This window comes from Oryzias melastigma, linkage group LG1 (genome assembly GCF_002922805.2).
Source record: "Oryzias melastigma strain HK-1 linkage group LG1, ASM292280v2, whole genome shotgun sequence".
Lineage (NCBI taxonomy): Eukaryota > Metazoa > Chordata > Actinopteri > Beloniformes > Adrianichthyidae > Oryzias > Oryzias melastigma.
In genome coordinates, this window is record NC_050512.1 from 22,128,681 (window position 1) to 22,146,213 (window position 17,533).

At 36.5% G+C, this 17,533-nt stretch overlaps 3 protein-coding genes across 8 annotated transcripts in view; 1 reads left to right on the forward strand and 2 right to left on the reverse strand.

Moving 5' to 3' along the window:
• Nucleotides 1–1,053: 1,053 nt before the first annotated feature.
• LOC112157557 (retinal cone rhodopsin-sensitive cGMP 3',5'-cyclic phosphodiesterase subunit gamma) lies at nt 1,054–2,948 on the reverse strand. The gene is made up of 3 exons (XM_024290364.2): nt 1,998–2,948; nt 1,731–1,847; nt 1,054–1,631 (listed from the first exon to the last, which is right to left on the reverse strand). The coding sequence occupies exons 2-3, from the start codon at nt 1,832–1,834 to the stop codon at nt 1,514–1,516; spliced, it is 222 nt and encodes a 73-aa protein (XP_024146132.1). The 5' UTR covers nt 1,835–1,847; nt 1,998–2,948; the 3' UTR covers nt 1,054–1,513.
• A 970-nt stretch (nt 2,949–3,918) lies between these two features.
• Nucleotides 3,919–6,047, forward strand: LOC112157556 (retinal cone rhodopsin-sensitive cGMP 3',5'-cyclic phosphodiesterase subunit gamma). The gene is made up of 3 exons (XM_024290363.1): nt 3,919–3,993; nt 5,067–5,190; nt 5,296–6,047. Exons 2-3 carry the CDS (start codon nt 5,081–5,083, stop codon nt 5,411–5,413), a joined length of 228 nt encoding a protein of 75 aa, XP_024146131.1. The 5' UTR covers nt 3,919–3,993; nt 5,067–5,080; the 3' UTR covers nt 5,414–6,047.
• A 2,180-nt stretch (nt 6,048–8,227) lies between these two features.
• rbfox2 (RNA binding fox-1 homolog 2) overlaps nt 8,228–17,533 on the reverse strand; it is a 49,634-nt gene continuing 40,328 nt past the window's right edge. For 2 of the 6 annotated variants that reach the window (XM_036213236.1, XM_036213247.1), the window contains 4 exons: nt 15,807–15,869; nt 13,543–13,631; nt 13,007–13,079; nt 8,228–10,799 (listed from right to left, as the gene is read on the reverse strand). In XM_036213236.1, coding sequence (XP_036069129.1) covers nt 10,755–10,799; nt 13,007–13,079; nt 13,543–13,631; nt 15,807–15,869 — 270 coding nt within the window. In that variant the 3' untranslated portion in view covers nt 8,228–10,754. Of the gene's footprint in view, nt 10,800–13,006; nt 13,080–13,542; nt 13,632–15,806; nt 15,870–17,153; nt 17,191–17,533 lie in introns of those variants that run through there. The other 4 variants (XR_002921169.2, XM_024290359.2, XM_036213246.1 and 1 more) reach the window with 3 other exon arrangements.

Genomic DNA, 17,533 nt, shown 5'->3' on the forward strand with positions numbered 1-17,533 from the left:
CTGTGTCTGGAAAATAATATTGTCGGTAGTGCGCGCGAGGATTTTGCGCTGCACCTCTCCGTGCTCTCGTAGCGCCCGCGGTGCGTTCAGCGGCCTCGTAGATTTCAGCTTCACTCCCGCTCAACGGAGTCACGGAACTCCTTTACCCATGCTAGACAAAACTGTGCCACAACTTTACCCAGACATTCATTTTCCACCAAAAATCAGACGATGAGACGCTTTCCACTGGTAACATCTTCAAACCTGACACGCCGCTCCTCCTCGGCACCTGTGTCCGTCACATAACGCAGAACCAGAGCGAGCTGCGAGCTATCCAATCAAAGCGCGTGAAAATCCTGACGTTTCCGTGGGCCAGCTAGCTGGCGTTGTTATCGCCTACTCCAGATCTGACTGGTTGAAGCAACAGTTTGGTCGACATTTATTGTATGCTACAGGGCCCGCAGAACTGATTGTGAAGGCCTCCGGGCAGATTTCTTTGACCCTAGCAACAAATGGTGCTGCAATGTGATTGGTTAATGCTTAAATAGGAAAATACACGTCTGGAAGCAGCGCAACCAGGGAGACAGCAATGAAAGGACGAAGACAGAGCATTTGGAATTATAGAATACGTATTCACGGAAATAAATAATAATTAATATCAGTCTGTGATTCAGATATTTTTAGGCCAGCAGAGAAGGCCTCGCAGGCCCTGACGGCCCGCCACTGTGTTCTGATGAGGAAAACATTGATGGTTGATAGAAAAATTACATTTAAACACTTTTTTTTCTTTCAAAAATTGTTCAAACGCAATGAATAATGGTCTATATTCTCGAATCAAGTGAGGCTCTATGGACACTGGTTTTTCGCAGAGACTTTTGGGAAATTTCCAGAGCACTCGATTTTGGAATGGTAGATTCGGACAACACGTACTATATAGAGCAGTAGAGAGTAGGGAAGGAATTCCGACAAAGCCTCTGGCCTTTTCCCCCTGCTAGCTTGATTAGCATTGCTAGTCATTGCATGCTATTTTCATATTTTTTGGCAGAAATTTTAAAAAGGAGACAAAAACACAAGTTCTGTGGACAATTTTTTTTATTGAATGTTGCTTGTTTTCCACACAGTGAAATAAATATGGAACAGGTTTCTCGTAGAAACAGTTTGGCTAGCACATTTTAAAAATGCTAAATAGCAGCTTTAACGGGAATGGGGGGAAACAAAGGGAAAATATTTGCATTCTGAATGTTAGAATGACATTTCTTTTTTTATTTAGCCAAATGCATTCAACATTTGTGGCATTTCTCACATCAGTGGACATACAAAAGTTTGAGCAGCAGGAAAGAGGAGGAAAGGAAAGAACAGGTTGGTTGGAAAGGCAATGGAAGGTAAAGTGCATGAAGGACCGAGATCTCTCTTTTTTTTCTATGATCAGACATCTACAGTGTTAAGCTGCTTCTTCTGTACAGCGTAGAAGACATAGAGGAGGACCACATGAGGAAGAGCAACTGCAAGAAGGGTAAGGGCAGCAGGAAGAGCGCTAAACAATTCCAAATTTGGCCAGGTCGCTGAGCTCCATGTCCCCGAAGGCTTCCCATGGGCAAACCACCGTGATGTCTGTGCCCAGGCCCTCCATGCCGGGAATGTCGTCTCCGAATCTGAAAAAAATAAAGAAACATAAAGTTTTGTATGAATTCAAACAGGTTTAGTGGGAGGAAAAGTCGTGGAGAAGGTGTGAACTTAAAGGAGAATCTCACCCTTTCTGTCCAGGTTTGGGCGCCTTGCTCTTGAAGGTGCGGGTTGTCCTCTGCTTGAATTTAGGAGGGGCCTTCCTGTCAGCGGGAGTTGCAACATCTGCCATTGTGGTTTGTTTTCTATAAGAGAAAAAAAAAAGAAACAGGAAAATTTTACTTACTACTTTAAGTAATCAGTCACTAAGAGTTAGGATACAGAACCGCAATGAGAAACATTTTAGCTCCAACAAGCACAATCAAAAGTACGTTCTCGAGTCATCGGTTGCTTACCGTTTCTCCGAAGCTGTGCTGTCTCTGTTGGCTTCTGGCTTGTTCTACACCTCTGTCGGTCTGAGGCTCTCCTTTTAAAGTCCTCCAAGCTGCTAATCCACTCAGGTTTTCGTTCAATCACTTCGTGCTGCAGCTCCACGCCTCACACGTTTGTAGCGGCTCAGACCCAAATAAGTGAGATGAAGAATACTCAGATATAAATACACGGAGTCCTTTCAGGCAAACATGTGTGTCCATGTGTACGTCACAGCAACTGAGAGGTTATATCATTTACTGATGAACTGCTGATTTAAAAAAAAGCCTCTTAATTAGTAAAAAGTTTACTTTAAACATAAAAAAATAAAGATAAATTTGCAAGAGCAAAAATAGAAGAAAATATTTAAAATAGTAATGCGGAATACTAGCCTTATATTTACAAAAATATTTGGGAAATGCAAATGAAAGCGACCAAAATCCTGCTGCTCCTATTTCTTAAATGTATATTTTTTGGGCTAAAAAAGTTGTTAAGTGTGTGTTATGATGTAATTTATCTGAGTGTGGTACATGGAATAGAAAATCTATATCAATCAATATAACAACTGTAAACAAACTTCTACCATAACAACAGATGTAAAAAAAAAAAAAAAAAGCTTCAAAATTTCAAACTGAATGTATCCGATGGATTCCTTTGTGAAGCACGGAGTTGGAAGTATTATGGCTGTTTTAGATTGTGGGCATCTTGTTGTCCCAGGATGGTTTTACAGACTCTAGCAAACTTTGTTTACTGAGGGAAAAAATGTCAAGAATAAAGTTTATTTTTTTAGAATTGTTTGTCTTCACATTGTATTTCAAAGTACACCCAAAATTCCACAAAGAGGAGGAGCTTCAAGAAATGCTCATTTGGGTGCACTAATTCTTTAACAGTGAACAAAATGGAAACAAGAAAAAAAAGCACCATCAAAATAAATTTATGCTTGGCGACTTCGTAGAAAAACATAAAAACATTAAATGCAGATTTATTAATTAGTACCAATGAGCCGAACCCTCATAGGTTCTTTGTGGACCAGAGTTTAAGGGTGCACTTTAGTCTATCAAACTCAGTTTCATTTGTTGTGCTAAGTATGGTTAACTTTCACAGTGCACTTTTGAGGGTGGCTAGATATGCTAACACCCATCAGCTGCTCTTTTAGGGGTGTTTTGTCTAAAAAAGAAGAAACAAAGCCTTAAAATGGATATAATTATTTATTCCGAAGTGTCTACGCCTTCGTTTAGAACACGTAAACGTTCAATGGTTTGGGAGTTCTCAGGAAGAAGTACAAACAGTAAGTAGTGATACAATTCAAAAATGTAAAAAGAGGGATATTTTCTAGCTTGGCTGTAAACAAAAATGCGTCCCGATTTGTCCTGGGTGAGAATCTGGGGCGCGTGACATAAGAGCGCAGATGCGATCAGTCACATGGAGGCAGATCAAGAATACTTAAGCATTCAGCTTTTAATCTGTCCCGCATCATGGCCTGAGTGTGAACCACAATACGCTTTTAATGACCAATTATCAGCAATTTCACACCATCTGACACAAACTTACACTGATTTAAGTAACTTCTGCAACATTTAATATAACACAAACTTTGTTGACATGTTCAGTGAACATTTTCAGTACAATAGTTAAATCTGACAGACGTTCAATTTGAAAATAGAGTATAAATAAATGATTAAAAGTGTCTGAAAGCTTTTAAAGACAAAGATGATGAGATACAATTTGATTTAAGATCAATTAATTCTTAAAAAGACATTCAGAAAACATTTTTAAACACCTATTTATCGGGTTGAGACCAATTTAGTTTTCGCTCCATGATGCTTCATTATGCAAGGTGCCAACGTCAACACATGGCAGGACACATTAAAGCAGGGATTAGAGGAGGGAGGTGGGAAGTATAAGAGGGTATAAAAGAGGACATAAAGTCAGAGATCAGCAAACACTAAAGCTGACCAGAGACCCGTGCTACTGCTCCGACAGGTAAGACCATCATTAGGATTCAGACTTCATTTTCTCTTAAGATTTTAGAGCAGATCTAAGATTTTAGAACTTTAACTTTTATGCCTTGAGTTGGTAAATTTGACATCACTTGCCTATTTTTTTAAGACGAGACTGAAGGATCTAAAAAAAAAAAACTTAAAATCAAAATGGATTTATACAAATCAACAGGAATACTTGTATTTGTTTCTATAAATACACCTATATATATATATATATATATATATATATATATATATGTATGTATAATAATTTTAGTGGCAGTAATTTTTTGTTCTTCTGTGGTTCTTCTTATGTCAGCATTTTTGTAGAAACATCTAAAAACAGCTTTATGAAATTGACTTCCCCTATTTTAACCTCTATCCCACCTGTAAAATTGTGTTAAAATATCATTTTTGATCATTTTATTTAAACTGAATATTAGTCTTGAAATTGTAATACTTTGTGACAAAACTTAAGTAAAAACTTAAGGTTTAAAGGACAAAATTACAAAAAAATGCAAAAAATAAAAACAACCTTTAATTTGGAAAAATATAGTTATCATTTTTTATCTTTATTAGTCAGGCTTTGATCTTCAAAGTGACATAGATGTAATCCACAAAATCAATTTTAGGCATCATATCAAGTTTTAGGATACTTCTTTTTGTAAATTAAAGTGGTTTTTGGCGTAAACGGAAAACACAGTGAGTTTTTCAAAATAAAATTCCTGGGAAAAGCAGGTAAAAAATGCAAGAACTCAATTTGAATTTATTTCAATGGGATAAATCTATTGATTTTCCAGGTTGATGTAAATAAGTCTGTTAAGTACCAAAATCCCTGACTAATCAGGGTTAGTTGACACACAGTAAGTGTATTAACTATATACTGTCAAAAGAGGACATGTCCCAGTCTATATCTGTGCTAGGACTAATCCTAAAAGCCACAAGTTTTAAAATACACCAAAGTATTTTGTGTAACCTTAATGTACCCAAACCTGGAGGAGTTATGTCATCTAAGCCCTCGGGGGTGGGGATCAAACCAAGATTAACCAACAGACTCTGTTCCTTTATCTTTAGACTGTGAAAAAAAGATGGCAGACGCAGCCGTTCCAACACCCGCCGATAAGAAGGCGCCCCCCAAGTTCAAGCAGAGGACCACTCGTACCTTCAAGAGCAAGGCCCCTAAACCCGGACAGAAAGGGTAAGATGGCTCAGTCACTAACAGGAACTATAGTTTTTAACTTTCTTCTCTGATAGTCCGTAAAAAAGATCCACAGGAGTGTAAACGTTTTCTCTTTGGTTGTAGATTCGGAGACGACATTCCCGGCATGGAGGGCCTGGGGACAGACATCACGGTGGTTTGCCCGTGGGAAGCCTTCGGGGACATGGAGCTCAGCGACCTGGCGAAATTTGGAATCGTCTAGAAAGCTCCTTCTGTCTTTACCCACCCCCCACTGTTATACTCTTCATGCACTGTTGATCCTACACCCATCTCCACCTGCCCCGTCCCTGAACTCAGGTTGTTGTGGTTCACAGAGACTCATCCCACTGAGCTGTACGCAAAGATGTGTTTATAGTTGATTTATGACAGATGTATTTATTTATATTTGCTTCATTGAGATGGTCTACCTTCCAGACCCCCGCCCCACATAGCCCTTTGCTCTTCTGAGAGACTGCAATAAGCACCCAAGGATGACTGAAACATCCCTAAGCTCCTCTCTTCTGCCTTTTCCGTCACCCTTAATCTCTTTGGAGCTATTTTCTCTTAATGTACAGATATTTACTAAATATATATATTTTTATGTTTATTAATGATTTAAAGTACTGTCAGGATACTGATAGAAGCTGCTGTTCCTTCTGTGAGTTACTGCCGAAGTTTGATGAATGATGACAGTAAATCAAATACAAATCTACTGATTGTAGCTGATGTGTTCAATCAAAACTGCTTAGTCTTGTCAATATCATGAAGGATGAGTTTTCCATCTGGATGGTCCTGATGACTCCATCGTTCATTTGGGTCATTATGGTATGGATTGTTATTAAACTGTGAACATAAAACTACGACTCTGATCATTTTTTCTAATAATGAATCCATGTGGGGGTTTTAGGGTTCACTTATGGATTTTATTAGTTTAACGATTTAGTTTAAATTCATTTTTTTTGTTGAACTAAAACTGTTGTTCCAAAGATGAATTTTTGGCATTTTTTCTACTTTCACACTGAAGTATATTAAAGTATCCTGCTTCTGCGTTCACGTACATTTTTAGTCCGTTTTCAGGCTCTACAAACAAAACTCAAATCTCCAACTCTGCATGCGTCACTAACTTAGTTTTTTTTTCTTATTAGGATCAGTTTTGTTTTATTTAACCAAAATACAATGTCAGAGTCAAGAGTTTACACTGTATTATTTGTTTATTTTTCACATATGGTTTCAATGAACCAAAATGTGAGTAAAGACGTACTTGGGGTTTCTGTTCTCTTGTTATTGTAATATAATTACTGAAATTTAAACTGTAATTCATTACATTACTCCATGACTGACAAAAGTAATTAAATTACAAGAATTTGTTACTTATAATCCATTATCCCAGCACTAACTGTAAGCTAAGTCTAAATACATTGACACGAGCAAGGAGATGAACTTATGCAGATTTAACTCTTAAACCTCATATATTTGTTCATTTTTCAAAGGTTAATGAAACTTATTTTAGTTAATTTTATTACATCTACAGTTTCTACTTTTTTTTGCTGATTTTGACAAGGAATCAGAGTTGTACACTAAGGTAATTATTCGTCACTTTCACACTGGGGTGTTTGGTCTGGACCAGTGGTTTTTTTCTTTTTTTCTCAAAGATGTTTCACTTTGTAAAGAAGTTTTGGAAGCTCATCTGAAACCTGAACCACCTGAGAGGAAAGATCTTAGTTTTTGTGAACTCTGATTTGGGGAAAAAAATAGAGGAAAACAAAAGCATTTTAGGGAAAGTTTGAGTTGTAAAAAAAAAAAAGTAAAAAAATAAATAAAAAATAAGGGGAATACAAAAACTGCTTGAAGAATAAATTCAATAGAATTTGTGAATTGTGAGAAGGTAAAAGAATGAATAAATAATAAAGTCACATCAGTCAAAATGGTGTTATGCTCAGACGCACATCAATATATGATTGTTGGAGTTTCTTATGTGAAAAATCCAATTATTTACTTAAGCCATTGTAATTGTTCCCAACTACAAATACAGTAAAAAATAAGCATGCAGATCTATATTTTTAATATTGTAAACTGATCAGAATGTGTTAAAATGTGTGTATAGGGGGTTGCTGTTGGTAGCTGTGCTGCAGAGGTGGAGCGGTCAACCTCTGTGTCAAACAGTCTTTGGGCATGACACTGAACCCCATAATGCTTCAGGTAGTATTGAATAAATTGGAGGTTTTTTTTTAAATAAAAGCTGACCAATGATAACTTTTTTGTTTTTTGAATTAAGTCTGATTTGATTAACATGCTAGTAACGTGTAAAGGTTTTATGTTTGGATCTATAACTATTATCCATGTAAAAAAAACTACAAAGAAAGACATTTTAAAGTTAATTAAATGGCTTTAACTTGCTTACATGTTGAATATATTAAGACTGATGAGATGCAGTCGTCACGTGAACATTCATGTTCATTTGTTTTACAGCCACAAGAACAACGACTCAGTTTAGTGCAAAACCATATATGAACCATATGTTGATTGTTGAGCTTTTTTTATGCATCAACCTCAATATGAACATTTAATTTGACTTAAAATTCTACAAACTACTAATATACTAAACAAAACCTTTAAGCAATTCCTATAAAGTTACTAAAACTCAGTTACAAAGAAGTCTGATAAAAGGTTGGAAAAACAGCTTTGAAGAGATTTTAAGGAGGTTCTACAGTTCAGACTGATTTTCCAACAAAACCAAACAATTTTTTTATAATTATTTCACTTATTTAAAAAAAAAGAAAGAAAAAAAACCCCAAACTTTTTTTTTTTTTTTTTTATAAAAAAAATTGAAATTAATTAAAATGATTTTCTGGCCAACATTTGAATTTATTTATTTGTTAAATAAAGAAAATCTGATTTTTTTTGGTTTCACAAGCTTCCTATTATTGATGGTGTTTCCTTCTTCAGAACATACGGAACTGACAACCTTTCTAAAAACTTCTCAAAATCAAAGCAACCACTGTTACTGAAAAAGTAACTTTCAAAATAAAACCAGGAATCTCAGTCACAACAAAACATTTTTATATAAAACATTGTACATGGACATTCAATAACAAAATAACCCCAAAATAATAATAATAATAATAATAATAATGATAATAATGGCAGTCAAGGAGGATCAAAACAAGACAGGACTATTTGATGAGAAAAATACCAAAAATGACCACTTTTTAAATGTTTTTCTTAAACAGCGTGGCATAAAAACCATGATAGGAAAATGAAGCTGCCACATTATGTCATTAATAATATTTTTTTACATGTCTTTTTTTTTTGCCAAACAGTACTGTGCTCATGTTAACTAGTGACTGACCACCAGCTGCCCGTACAGAAATTTAGTGGTAAAGGGTGCAGCAGGATCTGCAGCTCCAAATATAAAAAGACACAAGATTCATGCAAAACCTTTTTTTTAACCTGGACAAGGATCGCTCATGCTGGTTTATCCATGCCATCAGTGGTTCCAAAAAGTCCTTTTTTCTTCTTGTTTTGGTAGCACTTTTTAAAGTTAGAAACCAGAACATGCTGGGGGACTCTTACCGTCTTTGGCTTGTGCCCTTATTTTTTTTTTCTCTAGAACACATTCTATATTGTTCAGAATATATTATCCCTCCCCAATAAAAAGTTACACTGCGAGAAGAAGTATGTCTTTAAAAAAAAACAATAATTTGACGTTTTTTGCAAACGTGAGAAACGGAAACAAAAGTTGAAATAAATTTTAAGGACCTATTTTGAACACAGATCACATTCTGTATGTACGGATAATAAACACTTACTGGAAATCTGGAGCAAGCTGACAGATTTAACCACTGAAATGTCAGGAATCTGCTTTAGAAAACCAAAGAATCAAAAACATAAATTGTAGTAAATAGAAAACAGAAAAGTACACAAATGATTTGAACCAAAGTGCCACACATCTATACTCGTTCACTTCAACTCTGCAGAAATTCAACACATAAAAAGACCGATAAGAGAAAAGTCCAGCTGTTTATGTCATTTTTATGATTCAGCGTCATGCCGGCAAATCCTATGATCGATCAAGGCTAAAAAAATACCAGCCCCGATTGGCTCAATATTATAACAAAAAAAAAGATAAAAAGAGACGATAGGATAATGAGAAGAATAAAACACAGAATATATTTATACATACGGCAGAAAAATGTGCTTTCTACAAATCTTTGGAACACAAACAAACAAAAAAAAAGCCAAAAAGCCACGTTTTAGAAATATAGTGTACAATAGTATAGAAATATGCACAATAGTTATGTGTTTTGCATTTAAATATTTGCTATTAACTCACTAACTGAATCTCTCTCTTGTTCGGTAATTGCTGTTGGCAGCATCTTTAATGCAATTACCATCTAAAATATACTTAAGGAAGACTCAATCGATGCTGGACTCTATAAAAGACGGAGCACGGGGAGGAGGATCGAGATAAAAGTTGGTTTGGATCATCGAGTACCTGAGCTGCAGGCTTGTGGGCGGATCTAGTTTTGGACTGAACTAAAGAGGAGAAGGTCTGTAGTGTCGCACTGTCCGTAGTGTTGCTTGCACACAGTTTGGTGAGATCCCATGCAGGAGAATGTGAGACACTCGTGTTATATATCTGGAGTATTTGCAATGTCGATACTACATTTATGATCTATTTTTTTGTTGAACCTCCATCACACCAGCAACTGCTATGCAGCTGAGTCAAACAAAATAACGGCATCATAATAATGAGTAATTACAACAGTAATAATAATAATAATAATAGTAATAATTTGGTACTTTTTTTCTCTCTAAACTAATTTCTTTGCATATCAAGAACTTTAAGTTTAAAGGTTTACCATTTCCACATACTAAGAAAACTTGAGGTAAGGAACAGCTCTAATAAACCCTCCCTCCGTCAGCTTTCCACGCAACAGTGCAGAGATGCGCCTCGTCTCCTCGCCATCCTCCTCCTGCATTTGGGAGGATTCACTGCTGCTTTTTTTTTTTCTTTTTTTGTCTTTTGAGTGCCTTCGCCACCATGGTTCCAGACACTTCCCGTCATCGCGTTCTACCACGGTTTCGTTTCCCCCGCGCTCTCTTTCCTCAAACGGACGGCCTCGACCGGCGCCGGGCTCTTTCATGCACGAGCCGTTTCTCGCGTCCGCACACACAGCTGTTGGAAGAACATCTGGGCTCCCGTCCCCAAACCTTGTGCAGCTGAGTGCCGAGGGGATAAGAGGAGAGGGAGGGGACTATAATACAGTCGTGCAACAGGGAAGGTGGCCGTCATCAGTCTTCATTTTTTTTAATTTTTTTTTTATTTCTTCTTTTAAAGTTAAGGCCATCCTTCAGTCTTTAATACAGCATTCCTCTATTTATGTAGTAGCGTATATAAGAACATGTGGGACTTCTCTGGGGTGGGGGGGGGGTCTGAAATATCTTTGTTGTGGTCGGCTCCACGCTTTACAGCAGGGTGCAATCCACCTCCATGACACCAGGGGGAGCTCTTTCAGACTAATTCAATGGAAGAGAAGAGCTCCTTGGGAAGTGTAGTGTCTTTAGTAAGGGGCAAATCTACTGTAGCCCCCCCTGTAGAGCGTAGCCTGGAAAACAACATATAGAAGCAATGAGAAAATAATACTTTAGTCTAAAAAGTCTGTTGAATAAAAAAAACTGTTCATATGTATATACTGTACAAAAATATTGACCCTTTTTTGAAAAAGTAAATGGTAAAAAATAAATCAGCAAAGGTTTATGTCTAAATTTGTTGAAAGGAGCTGCTAATTTCCCAAAAATTATATTGAAGTACAGATTTTTTTATTTCAAAATACAATAAATCTATTTCATTTTTAACCAAAGCATGAATCTGACAGTCTCTACTGTATAAAATAAACAACAAAAGCTAATAAAATGTAATGAGAACAATGCAGCTGAGGAAGAGCAGTGGTTCCAAAAATAAGAAAACCTGAACTTTAAGTCACATTTATGTCTAACCTGTGCTATGGAACTCAAGAACATTATTTATTTATCTGTATTTTGACCTTTAGAATCCATCTGAGATTTAACAACAATGCTTCACATTTTTTGTATTTCTTATTTTTGGGAAGATGGAGGAACAATACATGTTCTTAGTATATTGTCTTCACTGATTGTTTTATCCACTCCAATAAACACTGTGATTTTGGTATTTTTAATATGTTCTTGTGGAATTTTTCTCATGACATATTTTAAGAAAATTAAGCTTAGAATTGCATTGTTGTGAATTAAGAGAAGTCGCAAAAGTGGCATTTGTAAAAGAGTGTATTTGTGAATCAGCCTTGAGGTTTTTCCTTTTATTCCTGGAATCCATTTTTTTTTTTTTTTTTTTAGGAGTTTTTCCTTACCGAGAAGGAGGGTCTAAGGGCAGAGATACCCAGTTCAGTTTTGTCTGCTTAGTTTATTTTAGCAACGACTGACTTTCTGCTTTTGTACAAAAACCGCTATGAAGTCTAACAAGACAATTGTTTGTGAAATTGAGCTTTATGAATAAAATATACATCTCTCAGAAGCACCTCTTAAATAAAAAAAAGAAATAAATTGTCAGATAAGTGATTTACATTTCTATTTTTTTATATAAGGACCTGACCTTCATTTGGGGCAGCAGTCAAGCTGCATTCATGCATTAGTAATTTGGCATGTCAACTGTTCTGCTGACACAACACTGCAACATTTTTAAAACTGCACTTGACCTGCTGCAGTCTTCTGCTGCAGATCCTGACATAACGATGCTGAGAGGAGCAACAGAAACCGCAGAGTAAACACGCCGCAGTCTGACAAGCGACCACTTTGTATATTTAGAGAAGTGCAATTAGAGGAGGCTGATGCCCTTCAGGTACACACAAAAATAAAAGGTTCAGAGGTTAAGTGTTAACTTAAGAGCTTCAGACTTTACTTTATTCAAGGCAGTGAGGCTTCAAGACTCAAGAATGACTAAAATGAACCTCTTTTGTCTTGATTAACCCACAATTCTGCATAGATATCAGGAGTTAAAGACTAAAATCTAAATATGCATGACTGTTCAGTCTAATAAGAGTATCAGCAGACTTTCGTTAACACTAATTCAGATTCTTAGAAATTATGAAAGAAAAAGGGATGTGATGAAGGGGGAAAGAACCTTAACATTCCTTTAGCATGTTTTCTCTATCCTAAAAAAGAAAAAACAAACTAATGATCATTATTTGATCCATTTTAAAATCTTTACCAGTAGTATTTTTAGTATAATTATGAATTTTTTTTCCAAAATAAAAAAGTAGCAGTAAGTCCACCTCTACTTCCTGATCTGTTTACCTGCTCTCCCGCTAGCTTACAGCCCCACACAATCCCAAGCTAACATTAGAGCTATCCAGCCATACAGTTTGGATGAGGAAAACAAAGACCTACATGGATCTATTTGTCAACCACTGGAAGCATCAGAATGGAGTAAGGAGCTTGTGGCCCACCCAGTGTATTTTCTACATCACATACACAAGATTTACCAAAATGTTTTTTTGTATTCTCCTGATTCATAAAAATTTGAATAAAGAAATACTCAGAAATATAATTTTCATCTTAATTTTCTTTAAATATATCCTCCATCATGGGAAAAATGCCACAAGAACATCAGAGTTTATCCTTAATAATGCCTTGTAAGGCATGCACATGCATAGAAAAAGAAACAGATGGCTGTTTTGGTTTTTTTTTGGAAAAAGATCATAAAATCAGCTGCTGTCCAATCACAGATGCAGTTGATAAAAGAAGTATGATTGGTGGTGCTCGTGCGAGACGATCTTACCATGGCTCCAACCCCATAGGCAGCTGGCGCGAGAGCAGCATGGTATGGGTCTGCCGTGTAAACTCGTCCATAGCTGTTGGAAACATCAGAGAAGGTTCAGAATAAAAAAAAAATCAAGTTTATTTATTTGTGTTCGATTAATCCATTGACTGTAAATGAGAACTGGACTGAGTGAGCCCTTCCACTTCAGGTTCCAAACAGGAAGTACCCACTGTGATTCCACAAGCCAAAATCCTACCGACTTAAATCGAAATAAACAGCCATTACTTAGTCATTGATAAGGATGTGGACATCCAACAAACTCAGTCTCGATTGACAAGAGTGGTTGCAATAGAAACGTTGACTCAGACTGCTAACTGAAGTCATCTAGCTCCAACATGCCCTATTACCATAGCATAGTGTCCCTAAAAAATGGCGTCTGAATTTACTTCATTTTTCTTAGGATGATGTCACACTAACTCAGTTCAGTTCTTTTATACAGTCGATGGGTGAAAGTCACTAGAGGAGCCCAAATAGCCTAAACCCGACTGACTCACCTGTCACTGTACGCTGCAGCTGCTGCGGCCGCGGCTGCCGGAGTTGCTACAGCAGCAGGCTGGGCGTAGCGATACGCTGCATAGCCGCCCTGCAAGGAGGTGAGGAAGAGGAGAGAAAATGAAAAGAAAAAAGGGGGGGGGGAAGGAAGATGAAAACTTCGCTCGCCATTTTTCCTTTCCAGAGCAGAAGACTACGGTGTTTCTAAAGGGTTACATTGTGAGAGGAAAAAAAAACTGCTGAGAGGAGCAAAAGATTAACAAGCAAGACAGTCAGCAAAACTGGCTAATCTGGTGCAGTACAGCATTCACGAGGATGTAGCTCAGGCTCTGTGTGGCTCTCTTACTCCATGACTAACTCAGCAAAAATAGCCTTAATTGTGCATGATGCCTTTTATTGTTGGCAGCACTCGAGTGCTTCATCTTTCCCAGCGTGAGTTAGCTGGAGAGGAAGAGAGACTCCATTGCCGTAACTGTACCTGGACCTCCATTCCCCTTCCAAAAACACACAGTGAGAGAAAAGGGAAGGTGTGGTGAGATGATTGTGTCATTATTTATGTTTGGGGTGAATAGCTCACGCACATATACATTTAAAAAGGTAAGGCAAAAACAGCCAGTTGGATTAAAAAAAAAAGGCAAAAATGCTCTCATGTGGCCAAGAACCAATCACTGACAGACACAGCATGCTTTCCCCAATTCAGAACAAAAAAACCCTGGAGGAAAAGAAAAGAACAAACACACACCACTGCATTCTACCCTAAAGAATCAGTCACGATCAAGTCCCTGCAGTCAGAACCACACAGTGGCAGCTAACGGAGGGAGGGGGGCTGGAGGGGGAGAAAAGGGAGGAGAATGGAAAGATCTACGGAGGAAAAGAATCACATGAAAGGATGAGGAAAAAAAAGATGCTGACCAGATCGTCTGCTTTAATGAGCAGAGAAGAAAACAATGGAAGAGGAAGACAGATAAAAAAAAGTGAGACGAAGAATGAGAAATATTTGGGGAGGGCGAGGGAAAGTGGGGGCTTGTCAGCCTTGTAAGTACATCCGCATGCTGACACTGATTCAGTTAGCATGCCACAGGTGAAACAGATAGGGAGATTCCTGGAAGGGGTCTGAATAAACTGCAGAGTAGATGCTTTTTCCCGTCATTCAGCACATCCATCAGGGTTCTATCAAGCTGCAGCAGACCGCATCCCTCTTCCTTTCCAAAGAATTTATTTTCTCAAGCTACAAATACATCCTTTACCAGGTCCTAATGAAATGTGTCTTCTGGTTGTGATTTAAGCCAATCAATTTAAACTGCTAGAATATTAATCTTGGAGTAAGAAACCTTTTAGGGAAATAGGGAATTTGCTAAGAAGTTTGTCCCAGCTTAGAGGTTCTGAAAATATCCTGAGTACTAGTACTTTTTTTTAACTGATTTGTGACAAAGTAAAATATATTTTATATTAAAACAATATGTAAATGTAGGTGAATATATAAAAAAATATATTGTTATGAAAATTTAGGTCAGGGGATAATAGAGATCCTTTGTAATATTTGTAAAATTATATTATTATGATACAGTAAAAGACATAACCCAGATTCTCGCCCTTAAAACCAAATGGCTTGGGTAGAAAATGAAGAATAAGGACAATTATAACTGCAAATGATATATATATATATATATATATATATATACATATATATTTATAAACATATATATTTATACAGTATACATACTATATACATACATAAATATATATATATTTTTTATTTAAACTTAACACCAATATTCTTATATTTTTATTTGTGCTTTATCCTTTTTCGATGACTTTGAGTTCCATGAAAGGCGCCTGATAAATAAAATGTATTATTATTATTATTATGTCCATACACACAGTGTCTACATATACCAGACCCTCCAGGATTTTGCGGCTGATATTCATGATTGTTGTGCCTAAAACGCCTGATATTACGGCAGCTTTTGTCAATAGTTCCAACTAAAGTTTCATTTTTTTTTATATATTTTTTTCTAAAATCACCTAAAAAATGTGAATTATTAAATGACCTTTACATTCTCATAGTTCAACTTTTTTGTAAGAGGAAAATACAGCATCATTACCATATACAACATTGTTGTGCTGTCATCTTACATAGATAGAACTGTGAAACCCCAAATGAACTTTCGGGCCTCCCTACTTACAATAATCAACAGATTTGTGTATTGATTCAAACATACTATAGAATATAACAGCATTTTACAGGGAAAAATTGCACACTTACTGGTAGAGGAAGACCAAGACTTTGAGGAGCTGATCTGGTTTCTTCTGTCAGTAGTGATCTAATCTGTTTAAGAGAAGGTTCTCTCAGGTGTCTGTACAGTTGCGGAGGCGGTTCTAAGCGCAAACGCGTATGTAATGATCGTTCACGCGCAGCATGCAGAGAAAAAAGACAAGGAGGGCTAAGGACAGTTGATAAAAAAGAGCACGGCTCCCGGAAAGGAGTCAGAAAGGACATGATCGCAAAGCTGCGTTGTCACACGTGATTGGTGTAACGGTAAATTGATCAAGGTTGCAGTGAAAATGTAAAGCTGAAAGGTGTGCAACAAATCATGGTGTTTGCTTGAATTTGCGTTGATAGTTGAGTTCGCAACATCGCGAAATCCTGGAGGGTCTGATGTATATACAGTTTACACATATATATATATATATATATATATATATACAGCTTTATGTATATATAAGTTTATATATATGTTTTATAAATATATATATAATTATGATAAAGTAAAAGACATAATATATATATAAACACCTTGAAAAGAAATGAAAGAATAAGGACTACTAAAGCTGCTTCTTTTTCACTATTAGTGCAAATTTCCCAAGAAATACCTGACTGATATAAAGAATATATATAAAAAGATATTTAGATAGATACAGATATAGAAATGTATATACATATAAAATGTTATTGGTCATTTTTATTCATATTTTTTTTATTTATATAACTTGGAGTTCCTGGTTAGTACCCTAAAATACATTTAACAAATACAAATGCAAAAGTATATGTATATTTAAATAATTTTATATTTATAATTTATGATTCATAAAAATCTTTTAAAAAATTTAATGTTCCAAAAAGATTAGAAACTTTTGTTTTTTGTGTAAATATATGATTGTAGACTGGTATAGAAAAAAGAATATATATATATATATATATATATATATATATACACTTTAAAAAGTCTTGTAGAATAAAGTTTCATGGTGACTTCACACAAGTTAATCAAACCATGTTGACATTTTAGACCATTTTGCACTGGGAAAAGAAGGCACAACCATTGTAAAATAAATATAAGAAAAAAAAAGTTAAATTTTGGGTTGGGTCTGATTGGATTCACCACTAATCTTAACTTCCTACTTCTATCCTGTAAGATATGCCATTCATCCAGATTGGAACTTTTTCTTTCTCCCCCTTCCGTAACTCCACCCCTGTCAGAATCCAGTGAGTTAGTAGAAGAAGACAGAGAAGGCATTTCAATCTCAGATGGTCAATAATGTCTAGCAGCACGCAGTCATTGGAGACGAGGAGAATGCACACTGGCTCTCACACAGAGTGTGTAAACCCTACCTGGGCCAATCTGCCACTAATGTCCTGAAACACTAGTCTACAGAGAGAACAGAAACAGCTATTGTCAACCTGGTCACACACGCGCACGTGTTGCACACAGGCGCGCACTCATGATCACATTGGCAGAAACTTGCGTACAAATGCACAGAAACAAACCCTAGAAGAGTTTACTCGTGAATGAGCGTGTGATTTAAGTGTGTGGAGCAAACACGGGGGGAGGATCTATGTTTTTCTGGACTCTCCAACATGGAAATGTTTGTAATAATTGGTTTCTCATGAAAAATTGAAATATGGAAAAATTGTGAATCAAAACGCCCAAAAGTTCACACCTCTATGGGTTTGATCCGTGCTGCGTTCACAGATGAAAGCCCACAGGCAAA